The following is an 18,407-nucleotide window of genomic DNA, read 5'->3' as shown; positions in this document are numbered from 1 at the left end:
GTTTATAGTGTCTCCGTGTTTTTAATGTCACCCCATTCTAGTGTCACCAGGTTTATAGTGTCACTGTGTTTTTAATGTCACCCTGTTTTGGTGTCACTGTGTTTTTAGTGTCACTGAGTTTTAAATGTCACCCTGTTTTGGTGTCACCGAGTTTATAGTGTCACCAGGTTTTTAGCGTCACCATGTTGTCAATATCACCCTGTTTTGGTGTCACTGTGTTTATTGTGTCACCATGTTCTTAATGTCACCCCGTTTTGGTGTCACCAGGTTTTTAGTGTCACTGTGTTCTTAATATCACCCATTTTGGTGTCACTGTGTTTATCTTGTCATCGTGTTTTCAATGTCACCCTGTTTTGGTGCCACCAGGTTTTTAGTGTCACCATGTTTTTAATGTCACCCGGTTTTGGTGCCACCGTGTTTATTGTGTCACTGTGTTTTTAATGTCACCCTGTCTTAGTGTCACCAGGTTTTAGTGTCATGAAATTTTTAATGTCACCCCGTTGCGGTGTCACTGTGTTTATAGTGTCACTGTGTTTATAGTGTCACCCTGTTTTTAATGACACCCTGTTTTGGTGTCACCCCATTCTAGTGTCATTATGTTTATAGTGTCACCGTGTTCTTAATGTCACCCTGTCTTAGTGTCACCAGGTTTTTAGTGTCACTGAGTTTTTAATGTCACCATGTTTTTGTGTCACTCCTTTCTAGTGTCACTGTGTTTATCGTGTCACCAAGTTTATAATGTCACCCTGTTCTTAATGTCACCCCATTTTAATGTCACCCCGTTCTAGTGTCAGTGTGTTTGTAATGTCACCCCGTTTTGATGTCACCATATTTATGGTGTCACTGTGGTCTTAATGTCACCCCATTTTGGTGTCATTTTGTTTATTGTGTCAACAAGGTTTTAATGTCACCATATTTTTGTGTCACCCCTTCTAGTGTCACTGTGTTTGTAATGTCACCCCATTTTGGTGTCACTGTGTTTATAGTGTCACTGTTTATTGTGTCATCGTGTTTTTAATGTCACCCCGTTCTAGTGTCACCGCGTTTGGGGTTCCTGCACAAACGGGATCCCCTCCCCAACACCCCCAGGTGTGATCCTGCAGCCGCAGGATCTGTGTGATTTTGTGATTCTGTGAATTCTGTGACTCTGTGAATCCTGTTAAGTCTGTGTGATTCTCTGAATTCTGTGAATTCTGTGTAATTCTGTGATTCTGTGAATTCTGTGTAATTCTGTGATTCTGTGTGATTCTGTGATTCTGTGAATTCTGTGAATTCTGTGAATTCTGTGAATTCTGTGATTCTGTGAATTCTGTGAATTCTGTGAATTCTGTGAATTCTGTGAATTCTGTGAATTCTGTGATTCTGTGAATTCTGTGAATTCTGTGAATTCTGTGAAATCTGTGAATTCTGTGAATTCTGTGAATTCTGTGATTCTGTGATTCTCTGAATTCTGTGAATTCTGTGAATTCTGTGAATTCTGTGAATTCTGTGATTCTGTGAATTCTTTGATTCTGTGATTCTGTGAATTCTTTAATTCTGTGATTCTGTGAATTCTGTGAATTCTGTGAGTTTTTTGTGTGCTTCTATGATTCTGTGAATTCTATGTAATTCTGTGAATTCTGTGATTCTGTGAATTCTGTGATTTTTGAATTCCATGAATTCCGTGATTCTGTGAATTCTATTAATTCTGTGAATTCTGTGTAATTCTGTGATTCTGTTATTCTATGAATTCTGTGATTCTGTGAATTCTGTGAATTCTGTGAGTTTTGTGTGTGCTTCTCTGATTCTGTGAATTCTATGAATCCTGTGAATTCTGTGGAATTCTGTGAATTCTGTGATTCCATGAAATCCGTGATTCTGTGAATTCTATGAATTCTGTGAATTCTGTGTAATTCTGTGATTATGTTATTCTATGAATTCTGTGATTCTGTGAATTCTGTGAATTCTGTGCTTCTCTGATTATGTGTATTCTGTGTGATTCTGTAATTCTATGAATTCTATGAATTCTGTGAATTCTGTGATTCTGTGAATCCCATGAATTCTGGGTCTGGGGTGGGAAGAGGCTCATGGCAGATCCCACACGCCGTTCCTGCAGGACATGGGGAGGGATCTGGGCTGAACTTGGTGACACTTCCCACACAAGGCTGAGCCTCTCTGGCTGTAATTTCTGCAATTCTGGGGTTTGGGGCAGCGCGGTGTCCTCGGCGTCATGCCAGAACTGAAGTTTCCAGGTCATTCCTGCCAGGTTTTCCAGGAATCCCCACTGAGCCCCCCCAACCCCTCCATTCCCGGGGTTCTCCGGCCCTGCCAGGCTCCCCAAGCCCCCAGCCCCATCCATGGTGGGCAGCCCTTGGCTCAGGGGCTCCCAGTTTCCCATTTTCCTCAGAAATGTGGCTTATCCCAGCACTGGGAGCAGCTGGGGGATCAGGGGTCTCAAGGAGGGGCTGGCTAAGGGGGTGCAGGTCGGGGGTGCAATCCCAAAGCCCTTGGGTCTCCCCTGAGATGGGGGCAGATCCCAGGCTGACAGTTCTGGCCCTTCCTGCTCCCTAAACCCAAACCCTGTCAGTTCCCCCCAACAGCTGATGTATCCCACCCCACCCTTGATGTTTCCAATCCCACATTTGGTGTTTTCCATCCCACAACTGGTGTTCCCAATACCACACTTGGTGTTTCCAATCCCACAGTTTATGTTTCCAATCCCACACTTGGTGTTTCCAATCCCACATTTAATGTTTCCCACCCCATACCTGGTGTTTCCCACCCCACACTGGTGTTTCCAATCCCACAGTTGATATTTCCCACCCCACATTCCATGTTTCCAATCCCACACTTGGTGTTTCCCATCCCACATTTAATGTTTCTCACCCCACATTTGGTGTTTCCCACACCACACTGGTGCGTCCAATCCCGCAGTTGATATTTCCCACCCCAAACGTGGTGTTTCCCACCCCACACTTGGTGTTTCCAATCCCACAGTTTGTGTTTCCCACTCCACAGTTGATGTTTCCAATCCCACACTTGGTGTTTCCCATCCCACATTTAATGTTTCTCACCCCACATTGGGTGTTTCCCACTCCACACTGGTGTTTCCAATCCCACATTTGGTGTTTCCCACCCCATACCTCGTGTTTCCCACCCCACACTTGGTGTTTCCAATCCCACAGTTTGTGTTTCCAATCCCACATTCCATGTTTCCAATCCCACACTTGGTGTTTCCAATCCCACATTTGATGTTTCCCACCCCATACCTCATGTTTCCCACTCCACATTTGGTGTTTCCCACTCCACACTTGTTGTTTCCAATCCCACAGTTTGTGTTTCCAATCCCACGTTAATGTTTCCAATCCCACACTTAATGTTTCCCACACCATACCTGGTGTTTCCCACTCCACGCTGGTGTTTCCAATCCCACAGTTGATATTTCCCACCCCAAATTCCATGTTTCCAATCCCACACTTGGTGTTTCCCATCCCACATTTAATGTTTCTCACCCCACATTTGGTGTTTCCCACTCCACACTGGTGTTTCCAATCCCACATTTGATGTTTCTCACCCCATACCTCGTGTTTCCCACTCCACATTTGGTGTTTCCCACTCCACAGTTGATGTTTCCAATCCCACTCTTGGTGTTTCCAATCCCACATTTGATGTTTCCCACCCCACACTTGATGTTTCCCACCTCACATTTGGTGTTTTCCACCCCACAGTTGGTGTTTCCTACCCTACTCCTGGTGTTTCCCACCCCACATTTGGTGTTTCCCATCCTGGGGTGACCCCACATGGCTCTGTGGGGCCGGGGTGACCCCTCTGAGGAGCGACAGCCCCAAACCCCTCCATGGCCTCTCATCTCCTCTTGGCACACGGGGCCTGACCCAGCACGGCTTGGCTGGACATCAGCTCCTGTTCCCGGGGTCCAGAACCTCTCCAGGTGGGCTCCTGAGCCCAGGGCTTTGTTCCCAAAGTTTATTCCCAGCCCTGCATCCCTCCTCACTTTGGGAATATTTTTCTGCTTCTCGGTGCCGGGCCCTGGTGTTTACCGTGAGCCAGCTGCCCGTGGAGCCGGGTGAAACCCAAGGTTTTATTTATTTACCCGGCAAATAAATAAATTTTCATTGATGGATGAAGCTCGGCTGTGCTGCTGGAATCGTCCCTGCCCCGCGTGGAGCCGGGTGAAACCCAAGGTTTTATTTATTTGCCCGGCAAATAAATAAATTTTCATTGATGATGAAGGCTCGGCTGTGCTGCTGGAATCGTCCCTGCCCCGCGTGGAGCCGCGGTGAAATCCAAATTTTTATTTATTTGCCCGGCTTCTCCACCTTGCCACGAACCAGAGCTGCATTTTGCTGGGTTTTTGAGGGAAAGAAGCTGGAATTCACCTGCTCTGTGTGTTGGATATCCCTGGGGCTCCCCCCACTCCCTCCTGCTATGCAAACAACCCAAAGAAACTTAGAATATTTTTTTTTCTTTTTTCTTTTTTTCCTTTTTTTAATGTATAACAGTTATGCCTGAGTTACAGAAAGACACCTACAGGCAGCAGGTAGTTAAAGCAAAACCAGTTTCTCTTCCTACTAAATCTACTCCATATAGCTGAATAAATTATGGTGCGGTTCCGTATTTACACACCCGGCGCGCCCACGGCCGGAGCGGATGGCGACGAGGCGAACACAGAAGCGACGATCCCGCAGGAATGGGGGTCAGGGGGTGCCCCACAGTGCCCGGGGGCCCGCGGGGTGCCGGGAGGGCGGGTTAGAAGCGTTAAATACACAAAGGAGCCCCAAGGACCCCATCTGCTGCGGCGGCCGGGCTCGGTCCAGCCGTGCTGGGGCAGGACGGGGCTGGGGGGGCCAAAGGAGCCCCTCGGGGTCACTGATGTCCCCCGGGGGGGCAGAGGTCACCGGCAGGCCTGGGAGAGCTGTGGAGCTGGGAAAGCGTCCCAGGTGTGGCCAGCTCTGGCTGGGGACATCCCTGATGTTGATCCCTGCTGTGTCCATCTCTGACATGTCCATTTCTGGCTGTGACCATCTCTGGAGTGTCCATCTCTGGAATGTGTCCATCTCTGATGTGTCCATCTCTGGAATGTGACCATCTCTGGCTGTGTCCATCTCTGACATGTCCATCTCTGGCTGTGGCCATCTCTGGAGTGTCTATCTCTGGAATGTGTCCATCTCTGATGTGTCCATCTCTGTCTGTGGCCATCTGTGGGGTGTGGCCATCTCTGGAATGTGTCCATCTTTGTTGTGGCCATCTTTGATGCATCCATCTCTGGAATGTGTCCATCTCTGGAGTGTCCATCTCTGGAATGTGTCCATCTCTGGAGTGTCCATCTCTGGAGTGTCCATCTCTGCTGTGGCCATTTTTGATGTGTCCATCTCTGGAATATGTCCATCTCTGGAGTGTCCATCTCTGGAATGTGTCCATCTCTTGAGTGTCCATCTCTGGAGTGTCCATCACCAGAATGTGTCCGTCTCTGGAGTGTCCATCTCTGCTGTGGCCATTTTTGATGTGTCCATCTCTGGAATGTGTCCATCTCTGATGTGTCCATCTCTGCTGTGTCTGTCTCTGGAGTGTCCATCTCTGGCTGTGTCCATCTTTGATGCATCCATCTCTGGATTGTCTTCATCTCTGGAGTGTCCATCTCTGGAATGTGTTCATCTCTGGAGTGTCCATCTCTGGAATGTGTTCATCTCTGGCCATGTTCATCTCTGGCCATGTCCATCTCTGGCCATGTCCATCTCTGGCCATGTCCCTTGGTCACTGTTACTCTGGTTTTTGGGTGATTTTTGGTCCCCCAGAGCCAGCAGCAGCTGGGGATCCATTTGGTCACTGTTGGGTGGCCCCAGTGGCCACAGCCAGGTTTCTGCTGTCCAGAACTCTCAGCTTGGTCCCCACTGGTGGCTGCAGGTGGCCACAGCCAGGTTTCTGCTGTCCAGCTCTCCAGGCTTGGTCCCATTTGGTGGCCACAGGTGGTCCCAGGTGGCCACAGCCAGGTTCCTGCTGTCCCACTGTCCTTGCTCCGTCCTGTCCCAGCTCCAGGCCCTCCCCCGCCGTGTCCCCTCCCCGTCCCACCCACCCCCCGAGTTTGTCTCTCGTCAGCAGAGCTGAGTTTGGCAATCCATGAAACAAAACTGAGCCAACAGAACAAAACCAAAAGTTACTTTTGACTTTCATACATGAACAAAAGGAAGAAACAAAATAAAACAGAAAGCAAAAAAAAAAAAAACAAAACCAAGCCCGAAATCAACCCCATCCCACCCCGAAGATTCTGGAATGTCTTTTGAAAACACACAATAGGCAAATTTCTACAGTTCATCCCCCCCATCCCCTTTTTTTTTCCTTATTTTAATTTTTTTTACATTTTTCTCTTTTTTTTCTTTTTTTTTTTTTCTTAAACTAGCACGGCACTCACTGCGGGTTTTTTTTTCCTTAGTATATAAAAAAAAAAAAAAAATCAACTTTCTATAAACATACAGCACATGACCAAATTTCCCAACTAAATGTACAAAGTGCGACCACGAGGGGAAGGTCAGAGAAGAGCTATTTCGTTCCTCTAAAATTCTATTTACAGCAGTGCCCGGCTGCCCTTGGACTTTCTGGGGAAGGGGATTGGCAGAGAGGTTTTTCTGCAGCGCTCCCCCTCAGGAATTTTGGGGTTTTTTTGGGGTCCTGTCCAGGCCCGGCTGTCTGTGGGTGAGGAGGGGAGAGCAGGAGCGGCAGCCAAGCGATTCCATGGAAGGATGGAGCTTTTCCTTCGGGATGGGCGGGCAGCGAGGAGGGCGCTGGGCCGGGAATTCCAGCGGTAAAGAGGAGGGATCGGGAATTCCAGGGCAAAGAGGAGGGATTGGGAATTCCAGCGGCAAAGAGGAGGGATCGGGAATTCCAGCGGCAAAGAGGAGGGATCGGGAATTCCAGGGCAAAGAGGAGAGATCGGGAATTCCAGGGCAAAGAGGAGGGATTGGGAATTCCAGGGCAAAGAGGAGGGATTGGGAATTCCGAGGCAAAGAGGAGGGATCGGGAATTCCAGCGGCAAAGAGGAGGGATTGGGAATTCCAGCGGCAAAGAGGAGGGATCGGGAATTCCGAGGCAAAGAGGAGGGATTGGGAATTCCGAGGCAAAGAGGAGGGATTGGGAATTCCAGCGGCAAAGAGGAGGGATTGGGAGTTCCAGGGCAAAGAGGAGGGATCGGGAATTCCGAGGCAAAGAGGAGGGATTGGGAATTCCAGGGCAAAGAGGAGGGATCGGGAATTCCAGCGGCAAAGAGGAGGGATTGGGAATTCCAGCGGCAAAGAGGAGGGATCGGGAGTTCTGAGGCAAAGAGGAGGGATTGGGAATTCCAGAGGCAAAGAGGAGGGATTGGGAATTCCAGAGGCAAAGAGGAGGGATTGGGAATTCCGAGGCAAAGAGGAGGGATTGGGAATTCCAGGGCAAAGAGGAGGGATTGGGAATTCCAGCGGCAAAGAGGAGGGATCGGGAATTCCAGCGGCAAAGAGGAGGGATTGGGAATTCCGAGGCAAAGAGGAGGGATTGGGAATTCCGAGGCAAAGAGGAGGGATCGGGAATTCCAGGACAAAGAGGAGGGATTGGGAATTCCAGGACAAAGAGGAGGGATCGGGAATTCCAGGACAAAGAGGAGGGATTGGGAATTCCGAGGCAAAGAGGAGGGATCGGGAATTCCAGGACAAAGAGGAGGGATTGGGAATTCCAGGACAAAGAGGAGGGATCGGGAATTCCAGGACAAAGAGGAGGGATCGGGAATTCTGAGGAAAAGAGGAGGGATCGGGAATTCCAGCGGCAAAGAGGAGGGATCAGGAATTCCAGCGGCAAAGAGGAGGGATCGGGAATTCCGAGGCAAAGAGGAGGGATCAGGAATTCCGAGGCAAAGAGGAGGGATTGGGAATGCCAGAGGCAAAGAGGAGGGATTGGGAATTCCAGAGGCAAAGAGGAGGGATTGGGAATTCCGAGGCAAAGAGGAGGGATTGGGAATTCCAGGGCAAAGAGGAGGGATTGGGAATTCCAGCGGCAAAGAGGAGGGATCGGGAATTCCAGCGGCAAAGAGGAGGGATTGGGAATTCCAGGGCAAAGAGGAGGGATTGGGAATTCCAGGGCAAAGAGGAGGGATCGGGAATTCCAGCGGCAAAGAAGAGGCATGGGCACAGGATGGAATTCCAGCGGTGAGGAGCAGGGGCTGGCACAGGATGGAATTACAGTGGTGAGGAGCAGGCATTGGCACAGGATAGAATTCCAGCGGCAAGAAGTAGGGATTGGCACGGGATGGAATTCCAGTGGCACAGAGGACGGCATTGGGCCGGGAATTCCAGTGGCAGGGATCGGCACGGGATGGAATTCCAGCGGTGAGGAGCAGGCATTGGCACGGGATGGAATTCTAGTGGTGAGGAGGAGGGATGGGTATGGGATGGAATTCCTGCAGTGAGGATTCCTGCAGGCGGGAAGGTGCTCCCAGTTGGGGATGGTCAGGAATATTGTTAAATATCAGAAAATTTCCCGTTTTAGTGATTGCTGTGAACGGTGCCGAGAGAAATTCCAGCAGGTGCTTCCATCGCTGCCTGGAGACATCCCAATCCTTTCGGGGGTCCTGCTGGGGATGACGTTTCATCCAGGACTGGAATTCCGCAGGGTTTCCCCTTCCTCCAGAGCTCTGAAGCACCACAAACCAGCAGAGACTTCGCTGCTCCCCGAGATCTCCGGAGCAGAGCAGGAAGAGGCCTCGGATCACCCGAGCAGTCCAGGGCGCTGGAGATCCTCTGTCCCCTCTGGGAATTGTGTCCCCTCTGTGTCCCTTCGGCCTCACCGGCCGCAGGTGGCCCGGGAGAGGAGGTGGGAATGGAATTGCTCCCAAACTCTGCGATCCAAGGAATGTCTGGGCTCCGTGTGTGACACGGAGGTTCCTGGAGCACCGAGCCTCTGGATTCAGGAGCCGCCTGGGTTTGGCTCCTGCATGAGAGAGGTGCAGGAAATCCCTCTGGGAATGTGGAGCCAGCTGTGCCGCAGCGGGAAGCGAAGCTGGTGGGGGCCACGTGTGGCTCTGCTGGGACGCCGGAATCCAGGACAGGGGAGCTGGTCCAGATGGCTGCAGGGACAGTGGCCTGGTGGCTCGTGATGAACGGGGAGGGGACCAGGCAGGGGAAGCGCCCAGGAAGATGTTCCAGCTGCCAGAACATTCCAGCTGGTTTGGGAAGGGTGGCAGAGGGGAGAACCAGGGAAGTCTCCTTCAGCAACCTGGAGCGGCCAAGGGGTCCCTCAACGCACAAAAGCAGAAATTTGCTGTGAAAGCAGAGATCTGAAGGGGATCAGGGCGTCACAAACCCCGACAGCCCACGGGGGACACCAAACTCTGCCTGTGGGGGACACCGAAATACTCATGGGGGACACAGCTCTGCTCTTGGGGGACACAACTCTGCCCATGGGGGACACAGCTCTGCTTGTGGGGGACACCAAACTCTGCTCTTGGGGGACACAACTCTGCCCATGTGGGACACATCTCTGATCATGGGGGACACAACTCTGCCCTTGGGGGACACCAAAGTCTGTCCATGCAGGACACAGCTCTGCCCGTGTGGGACACAACTCTGTCTGTGGGGGACACCAAACTGTGCCCATGAGGGACACTGAACTCTGCCCATGGGGGACACAAATCTGCCTGTGTGGGACACAACTCTGATCATGGAGGACACAACTCTGTCCATGGGGGACACCAAAGTCTGTCCATGCAGGACACAGCTCTGCCTGTGTGGGACACAACTCTGCCTGTGGTGGACACAAATCTGTCTGTGTGGGACACAGCTCTGCCTGTGTGGGACACAGCTCTGCCTGGGGAGGACACAAATCTGCCCGTGGGGGACACAATTATGCCCGTGGGGGACACAACTCTGCCTGTGGGGGACACAATTCTGCCTGTGTGGGACACAGCTCTGCCCGTGGGGGACACCAAATGCTGCTTGTGGCCACCATGCCTCTCACACCTCAGCTCCAGCCTCATCCCGGGCCAGCTTTCCTGACCCTCTCCAGGGTGACCTCAGCCCCACTGGGAATGCTCAGGGATCTCCGAGGGCCATTCCCTTTTTTCCCTCAGCCAAAAGGGAAATGTGTCACCCCCGGGAGGGCGGCGCCTCAGCGGTGACCGGGGGCTGCGGGCTGGGCTTGTCCGAGCAGGGACGGGAGGTGACACAAAAGCAGGGGAGGAGAAAAGTGGGAGGATAAATCCAGGGAACAGGATCTGGATTTGTGGGGAGGGGGCACAAAAGCAGGGGGAAGGGACGGTGGGACTGGGCTGGGGATGGATGGATGGATGGATGGATGGATGGATGGATGGATGATGGATGATGGATGATGGATGATGGATGATGGATGGATGGATGGATGGATGGATGGATGGATGGATGATGGATGGATGGATGGATGATGGATGGATGGATGATGGATGGATGATGGATGGATGGATGGATGGATGGATGGATGGATGGATGGATGATGGATGGATGATGGATGGATGATGGATGGATGGATGGATGGATGGATGATGGATGATGGATGGATGGATGGATGATGGATGGATGATGGATGGATGGATGGATGGATGGATGGATGATGGATGGATGATGGATGGATGGATGGATGGATGGATGATGGATGATGGATGGATGGATGGATGATGGATGGATGATGGATGGATGGATGGATGGATGGATGGATGGATGGATGGATGGATGATGGATGATGGATGGATGGATGGATGGATGGATGATGGATGGATGGATGATGGATGGATGATGGATGGATGGATGGATGGATGATGGATGATGGATGGATGGATGGATGGATGGATGGATGGATGGATGATGGATGGATGATGGATGGATGATGGATGGATGGATGGATGATGGATGGATGGATGGATGGATGGATGGATGGATGGATGGATGATGGATGGATGGATGGATGATGGATGATGGATGGATGATGGATGGATGGATGATGGATGGATGATGGATGGATGGATGGATGGATGGTTGATGGATGATGGATGGATGGATGGATGGATGGATGGATGGATGGATGGATGGATGGATGGATGATGGATGATGGATGGATGGATGGATGGATGGATGGATGGATGGATGATGGATGATGGATGGATGATGGATGGATGGATGATGGATGGATGATGGATGGATGGATGGATGGATGGATGATGGATGATGAATGGATGGATGGATGATGGATGGATGATGGATGGATGGATGGATGGATGGATGGATGGATGGATGATGGATGATGGATGGATGGATGGATGGATGGATGGATGATGGATGGATGGATGGATGGATGGATGGATGGATGGATGGATGATGGATGGATGGATGGATGGATGGATGGATGGATGGATGGATGATGGATGGATGGATGATGGATGGAGCAAAGCACAGGGAATGCCTCGGGAAGGTGAATCCCACCCCTGCAGAGAGGAGAGGAGCAGCTGGAGCACCTCCCCGTCCTGGCCGCTGCAGAAACCCCTCAGTGCTCTGTCCTGGCTCCACGTCCTGGGCAGGGCAGCACCTCCAGGCCCAGCTCCGCTCCCTTCCAGGCGACTCCCGTGGCTGAACCCGGCTCTGCTCAGTGAGTTCCTGGCCCTGCCCTCTGCTCTTTGCTCCCGTGGCCAGCTCAGGGACAGCAGGGCCACCAGGAGCCCTGCTCGTGTCCCCAGGTGTGTCCGCAGCCCCTCCTCGTGCCAGGCCAGCGCTGTCCCCGCTGCCGCCGCTCTGCTGCCGGGGCCGGGCGGTGACACTCGGGTCTGGATTGTCCCTCAGAGGAGCAGAGTGTCACCCGTGCCCTCCTTCTCCGCTCCTCCTGCAGCCGTTTCTGTTTCCCGAAGATCCCAGGCTGGCTGGAATTCCATCCCAGCCCTGCTTTGGGAAGCCACCGGTGAGGAGGGAGGGTAGGCTGGGCTGGGGGAATTTGCTGTCCCTTGAATAAATGTTTTTCTGCTTTCATTTGTCTTTGCAGTTTGTTTGTTTGTTTGTTTTTTTAAACAAGTCCTTATATTTGGTCCATAGGTCTTCCGTGGTCCCGATTTACATCACCCTTAATGCTCGGCTGGGTTATTCCTTCCTATACAACATTCACCAAATTTACAGCAACGGAAAGAAAAGGAAACAAAATGAAACTTTTTTTTTTTCCTTTACAAAGAAAAAAAAAACAAACCAAAAAAACCCCAAAGCGCTCAATTTGGCTTTGACTACACCAGCTACCTAGGGAATGGCAAGTCCTGGAGCGTGGGGAACGCCGTGGCCAGGGGGTTTGGAGGGAGGGCTGGAGCAGGGGTGATCAATGCACCCAGCCCATCGTCTCTGGCCACAGGAGGAGTCGGGCCCCGCAGGCCGGACTCGCCTCTGGAATGCTCTGGAGGAGCCGGGTTCCTTCCCATCTCCTCGGCAGCTGGGGTGGAAGGGCTCAGCAAGGATCCCTGGAAGCCAGGGGGGCTCTCCAGAGGTGGCTGGGGGGCTCTCCAGAGGTGGCTGGGGGACTCTCAGTAGGCCTGGCCCGTCTCCACCGGCAGCAGCCCCAGCACGGCCGAGTGCTCGCCCAGCTTCATGCGGCGCTGCGTGGACAGGCTGACGTTCTTGGCCAGGTAATCCACGGCGGCTGCGGGGGAAAGGGACAGTGAGGACACGGGGGACACTCAGTGACCCCTTGCAGCCCTGCAGGGCAGCTCCAGGGACCTCCTGCTCCTCCAGGAAATGCTCAGAGCTGGGATGGAGCTGTCACACACACCAGGGACCTCCTGCTCCCCCAGGAAGGGCTCAGAGCTGGGATGGGACAGGTCCTGCGGGGCAGCAGGGACAGCCCAGAGATGTCACACACACCAGGGACCTCCTGTTCCCCCAGGAAACGCTCAGAGCTGGGATGGGGCTGCCAGGAGCAGGACAGGTCCTGCAGGACATCAGGAACAGCCCAGAGCTGTACCACACACCAGGGACCTCCTGCTCTCCCAGGAAATGCTCAGATCTGGGATGGGACAGGTCCTGCAGGGCAGCAGGGACATCCCAGAGATGTCACACACACCAGGGACCTCCTGCTCCCCCAGGAAGGGCTCGGAGCTGGGATGGGACAGGTCCTGCAGGACATCAGGGACAGCCCAGAGATGTCACACACACCAGGGACTTCCTGCTCCCCCAGGAAGGGCTCAGAGCTGGGATGGAGCTGCCAGGAGCAGGACAGGTCCTGCAGGACATCAGGGACAGCCCAGACATGTCACACACACCAGGAACCTCCTGATCCTCCAGGAAGGGCTCAGAGCTGGGATGGGACAGGTCCTGCAGGACATCAGGGACAGCCCAGAGATGTCACACACACCAGGAACCTCCTGATCCTCCAGGAAGGGCTCAGAGCTCGGCTGGAGCTGCCAGGAGCAGGACAGGTCCTGCAGGACATCAGGGACAGCCCAGAGATGTCACACACACCAGGGACCTCTCGCTCCCCCAGGAAGGGCTCAGAGCTGGGATGGAGCTGTCACACACACCAGGGACCTCCTGCTCCCCCAGGAAACGTTCAGAGCTGGGATGGGACAGGTCCTGTAGGACATCAGAGGCAGCCCAGAGGTGTCACACACACCAGGCACCTCCCGTTCCCCCAAGAAGGGCTCAGAGCTGGGATGGGACAGGTCCTGCAGGACATCAGGGACAGCCCAGAGGTGTCACACACATCAGGGACCTCCTGCTCTCCCAGGAAGGGCTCGGAGCTCGGCTGGAGCTGCCAGGAGCAGGACAAGCCCTGCTGGGGCTCAGCACAGCCGAGGGGAGGGGAGACCCTCGGCTCCCTCCATGAACACCTGAAAAGAGCTGAAATTCCACCATGGAAAAGGGGGGTTCTGAGGGAGCTGAGCCTGGAGGTTTGGGATAAACCTTCCCGGCTGCCGCTCCGGGTGCTGCTGATGCTGCTGGATGCGATTCCAGAGATTTCGGTGGAAGCTGCCCAGGTCTGGGCTCGCAGCTGCCTCGGCCGCTGCTGCCTCAGGGCTGTGGGCTCTGCCTGCCTCCCTCCATCCCACGGAAACCTCTTCCCTCCTTCCACCCGGGGAGGGAGAGCAGCCCCAGCCCCGGAGGGCACGGCAGGTCCCAGCTCCGGGGTGAGGGGGACAGGGCTGGGACAGGACGGTGACACTGCTCATTAGCCGCGCTTCACTCAAAGTCCCCCTCCGCTCCTCTAATGGCCCCAATTAGCTTAATCAGGAGCTGGCAGGAGCGGCCCGATGGCTGCCAATGAGTAAACAAATCTCAGCCATCAACGCCCTGTCAGCGGCGGCCCCAGAGGAGCCCCTTCCACGCACCAATCCTGATTAGACTTGGCAGATCCATTAGAATTCCCTTCACGCTCCCGCGTTCCATCACCGGCAGCATTAACACGGCCCCGCTCCCCCCGGGCGGGATGGGGCGGCTCGGGGAGCGGAGAGATCCCGGGATAACCTGTGGGAACCCAGAGCTTCCCTCTGGCTGCCCTGGCAGGGGTCAGAACCCCCTGGACAGAGCCCCCAGAGACACTGGCTGTGATCTCTGTCCATGGAAAAGAGTTTTCAATCTTACAGGATCAATTACCAGCTCTGAGTGTTTGATAAGAGTAATAATTAAGTGTGGCACGGGTGCAGAAGTAAAATTTTAGGATTCTAGATTAGGGGTCCAAAGGGGACAAGATGGAGGAATTGGGTGTGTCTTGTCCTTTTCCTCCTTCTTCATGCCCTCCATGTTTCACTGTGGTGTTGGCATTTTTCTGTTGGTTCAGGCTGGGGACACACTGTCCAACGTAGGTGACAGATATTGGCACGTTATTGTAAATCCAGCACAGGTAGTTTCTGGTATTTAATGTTTGTACCATCCCACTGAGGGCAGAGCCCCACACGCTGCCCTGCAGGACAGAGCTGAGGCAGGGCAGCAGAACATGTTAGAGATAAACAGAATAAACACCCTTCAAACAGCACAAATTATGACTTCTTTGGCAGTGGGGCTGAAAGACAGAGACTTTCTACAATTTTGGGATCATCAATAGCTCAGATTCCGACAATAACCCACCGGGAGCAGCTCGGGAATGCTGCGTGTGCTCCCGCACCTTCCAGGGGTCCCTCCCGCAGCTCTCCCCCCGAGCTTGCCCCGCTCTCTCAGGGCTTTCACCGCTGCTGGTGGCTCTGTCCCCGCTGTCACCCGCACTGGGTGGCCCTGGGGGAAGGAGGGGGCGAGCAGGTGGAGCCCACAAAATCCTGGAATTGTCAGGGAGGTTGGAAAACCCCCCCGAGATCATCGAGTCCAGACCTTAACCCAGCACTGCCCAGCCCCGTTCCCTCTCTCCGAGCACTGGATCAATTTTTTGGGGATATTTCAAAGGACGGCATCTCCTTGGGCAGCCCATTTCTGCCTGAGCCCCTTTCAATGCAGGAATTTTCCCCCAAAATCCAACCTGAACCTCCCTTGGTGCCGTTTGAGGCCGTTTCCTTTTGTCCAGTCCCTGGTTCCCTGCGCGCTCCCCCAGCTCCAACCTCCTGCCAGGAGGAAATCCCCAAAAACCCCAAATGTTCCTCGCTGGAATTCCCCACAGGCACCAGGGGATCCCAGGCAGAATTCAGGGATGGGGTTTGTTGGTTCAGTGGGGCAGAGGCCAAAATAAGCCCAGAAATTTACGGAAATTGTTTGTTATTCTGTTTAAGTGAGAGGGAAAGCGAGGCTGGGTTTGTTTGTGGAAAACTGGGAATAATATAACTTATATTAATTACATTATATTATATTTATATATTATATATAAATATAAATACAATATAATGTCATTATATTACATAATAATATAATATAATGTCATTATATTACATAATAATATATGTTCTATTTATATATAATTCTATTCTATTCTATAGATAATATATTTTTATTATATATAATTATATATTATATATAATTATAATATATTTTTATTATATATTATCTATATAATTATCTATATAATTATTATACATATATATTATATTATATTATATTATAGAATATTATAGAATATTATATTATATAATATTATATAATATATATATAATATATTATATATATTATGTATAATATAACATATATATTATATATAATATTATAGAATATTATATATAATATTATGCAATATTATACTATATATTATTTTATAAAGTAATATTATTTTATTTAAAATGATAAAATATTTTAAAATTATCAAATTTATAATTTTATGGTATATATTATATTATATATAAATACCATGATATATCATTAATGACATCACATTATGTACACCATTACATTATATAGCCTCAAAACGATACTTTGCATTAAGCAATGAATATGTTTTATCACCTAAAAAGCGTTTTGATGCTCTCGTGTCGCATCAGAGCAGGAAGGAGCAGCTGATGTGAGGAAATGACCCCGCGGGGTCCCCCCAGACCGACGCGCTGAGGGAGAGTTTGAAGGGAAGAGAAAATCCCCAAAGGAGGAGGAACTGAATTCTCCGCAGAGCACAGGAGGCTCAGGGAAAGGCAGAAAAACCTCCCAATTCCAATGTCAGCTGCGCCTGAGGGGCAGCGCCAATTCCCGAGGTGACGGTGACAGAAACCGGACCCGGGCCCGAGGAGCGACACAAACCGCGCGAGCATCCCATCCCCAGCCAAAATCCAAAATTCCTGCAGCGGCCCGGACAAACCCTCCTTTCTCCTCCCCCACCCGGGTTTATTTTTTACACACGCGGGTGTGACTAACGCCTCGCCCGAGGGAATCCTGATTGGAAATCCATGGTATCGGAATTTGTTGAAGATTTTTATCAATAGCACGTGTGTCCAGCCCCGCATGCAGAAGCGAGGGGAAGGTCGGGGGGTCACAGATCAAACTGCCGAGCCACAAGCAGAGGAGGGGCGGGGGGTCGCTGGCGGCTGCCGCCACAGCCGGTTCGCATTGGGGACATGAAAGGGCCGGGGGAGGGTGAGGGCAGCGGGGCAGCGGCAGCGGCAGCGGAGGATGCGCCTTTAACCCTCGCGGGGCAGCGCCGCTGCCAGCGGGACACGCGGCAGGTGAGAAGGGCCCCGGCCGCGGGGCTGGCACTGTCACCTCCCGGCTGGGATGGCACTGTCGCCTCCTGGCTGGCACTGTCACCTCCTGGCTGGGATGGCACTGTCACCTCCTGGCTGGGCTGGCCCTGTCACCCGGCCGGTCTGGCACTGTCACCTCCTGAGCAGGCTGGCTCTGTCACCTGCAGCCACACTGTCCCTGTCACCCGGCCGGGCTGTCATTGTCACTTGGACAGGCTGGCCCTGTCACCTGCAGCCACACTGTCCTTGTCACCTGCAGCCACACTGTCCCTGTCGCCTGACCAGGCTGGCCCTGTAACCCAGCCGGGCTGGCCCTGTCACCTCCTGGCTGGGCTGGCACTGTCACCTGCTGGCTGGGCTGGTCCTGTCACCTGGCTGGGCTGGTCCTGTCACCTGCAGCCACACTGTCCCTGTCACCTGACCAGGGTGTCCCTGTAACCCAGCCGGGCTGGCCCTGTCACCTCCTGGCTGGGATGGCACTGTCACCTGGCTGGGCTGGCACTGTCACCTCCTGGCTGGGCTGGCACTGTCACCTCCTGGCTGGGATGGCCCTGTCACCTGGCTGGGCTGGCACTGTCACCTGACTAGGGTGTCCCTGTCACCTGGCCAGGCTGGCACTGTCACCTCCTGGCTGGGTTGACCCTGTCACCTGGCCAGGCTGGCCCTGTCACCTGCAGCCACACTGTCCCTGTCACCTGACCAGGGTGTCCCTGTCACCCGGCCGGGCTGGCCCTGTTACCTCCTGCCAGGCTGTCTTTGTCACCTGGCCAGGACAGCCCTCCCGACCATCCTGTTCTGGTCACCCAGAAGGGACAACACCCCCCTGAACGGGGTGTCCCTGTCACCTCCTGCCAGGCTGTCCTAGGCTGTCTCTCTCACCTTCTGCCAGGCTGTCCTCGTCACCCAGCTGGGACAGCTCCCACTGGCCAGGCTGTCCTTGTCATCTCCAGCCAGACTGTCCCTGTCACCTAGAAGGGACAGCACCTTCTGACTGGGCTGTCCTTTGTCACCCAAAAGGGACAACACCCCCCTGACCAGGCTGTCCCTGTCACCCCCTGCCAGGCTCTCCTTGTCACCTGGTTGGGCTGTCCCTGTCACCTCTGGCCGTGCTGTCCCTGTGCCAGGGCAGGTTCGGCACTCCAGCCCCAGCCCTGCTGCCGAACTGCTCTGAGGGAACCCAGAGCTTCCCTCTGGCTGCCCTGGGACCCTGGCAGGGGTCAGGAACCCCCTGGACAGAGCCCCCAGAGACACTGGCTGTGATCTCTGCCCATGGAAAAGAGTTTTCAGTCTTACAGCATGAATTACCAGCTCT

The 18,407-nt window shown here is 52.8% G+C and overlaps 1 protein-coding gene across 4 annotated transcripts in view; it reads right to left on the bottom strand.

Annotated features, from left to right (window-relative positions):
* Positions 1-11,264: 11,264 nt before the first annotated feature.
* Positions 11,265-18,407, bottom strand: part of PAX7 (paired box 7) — a 156,568-nt gene continuing 149,425 nt past the window's right edge. For all 4 annotated transcript variants that reach the window (XM_072917399.1, XM_072917398.1, XM_041720411.2 and 1 more), the window contains exon 10: positions 11,265-12,657. In XM_072917399.1, the coding sequence (XP_072773500.1) occupies positions 12,542-12,657 (116 nt within the window). In that variant the 3' untranslated portion in view covers positions 11,265-12,541. The remainder of the gene's footprint in view (positions 12,658-18,407) is intronic.

Source organism: Taeniopygia guttata, chromosome 21 (genome assembly GCF_048771995.1).
Source record: "Taeniopygia guttata chromosome 21, bTaeGut7.mat, whole genome shotgun sequence".
Lineage (NCBI taxonomy): Eukaryota > Metazoa > Chordata > Aves > Passeriformes > Estrildidae > Taeniopygia > Taeniopygia guttata.
This window is presented reverse-complemented; position numbering and strand designations above follow the sequence as displayed.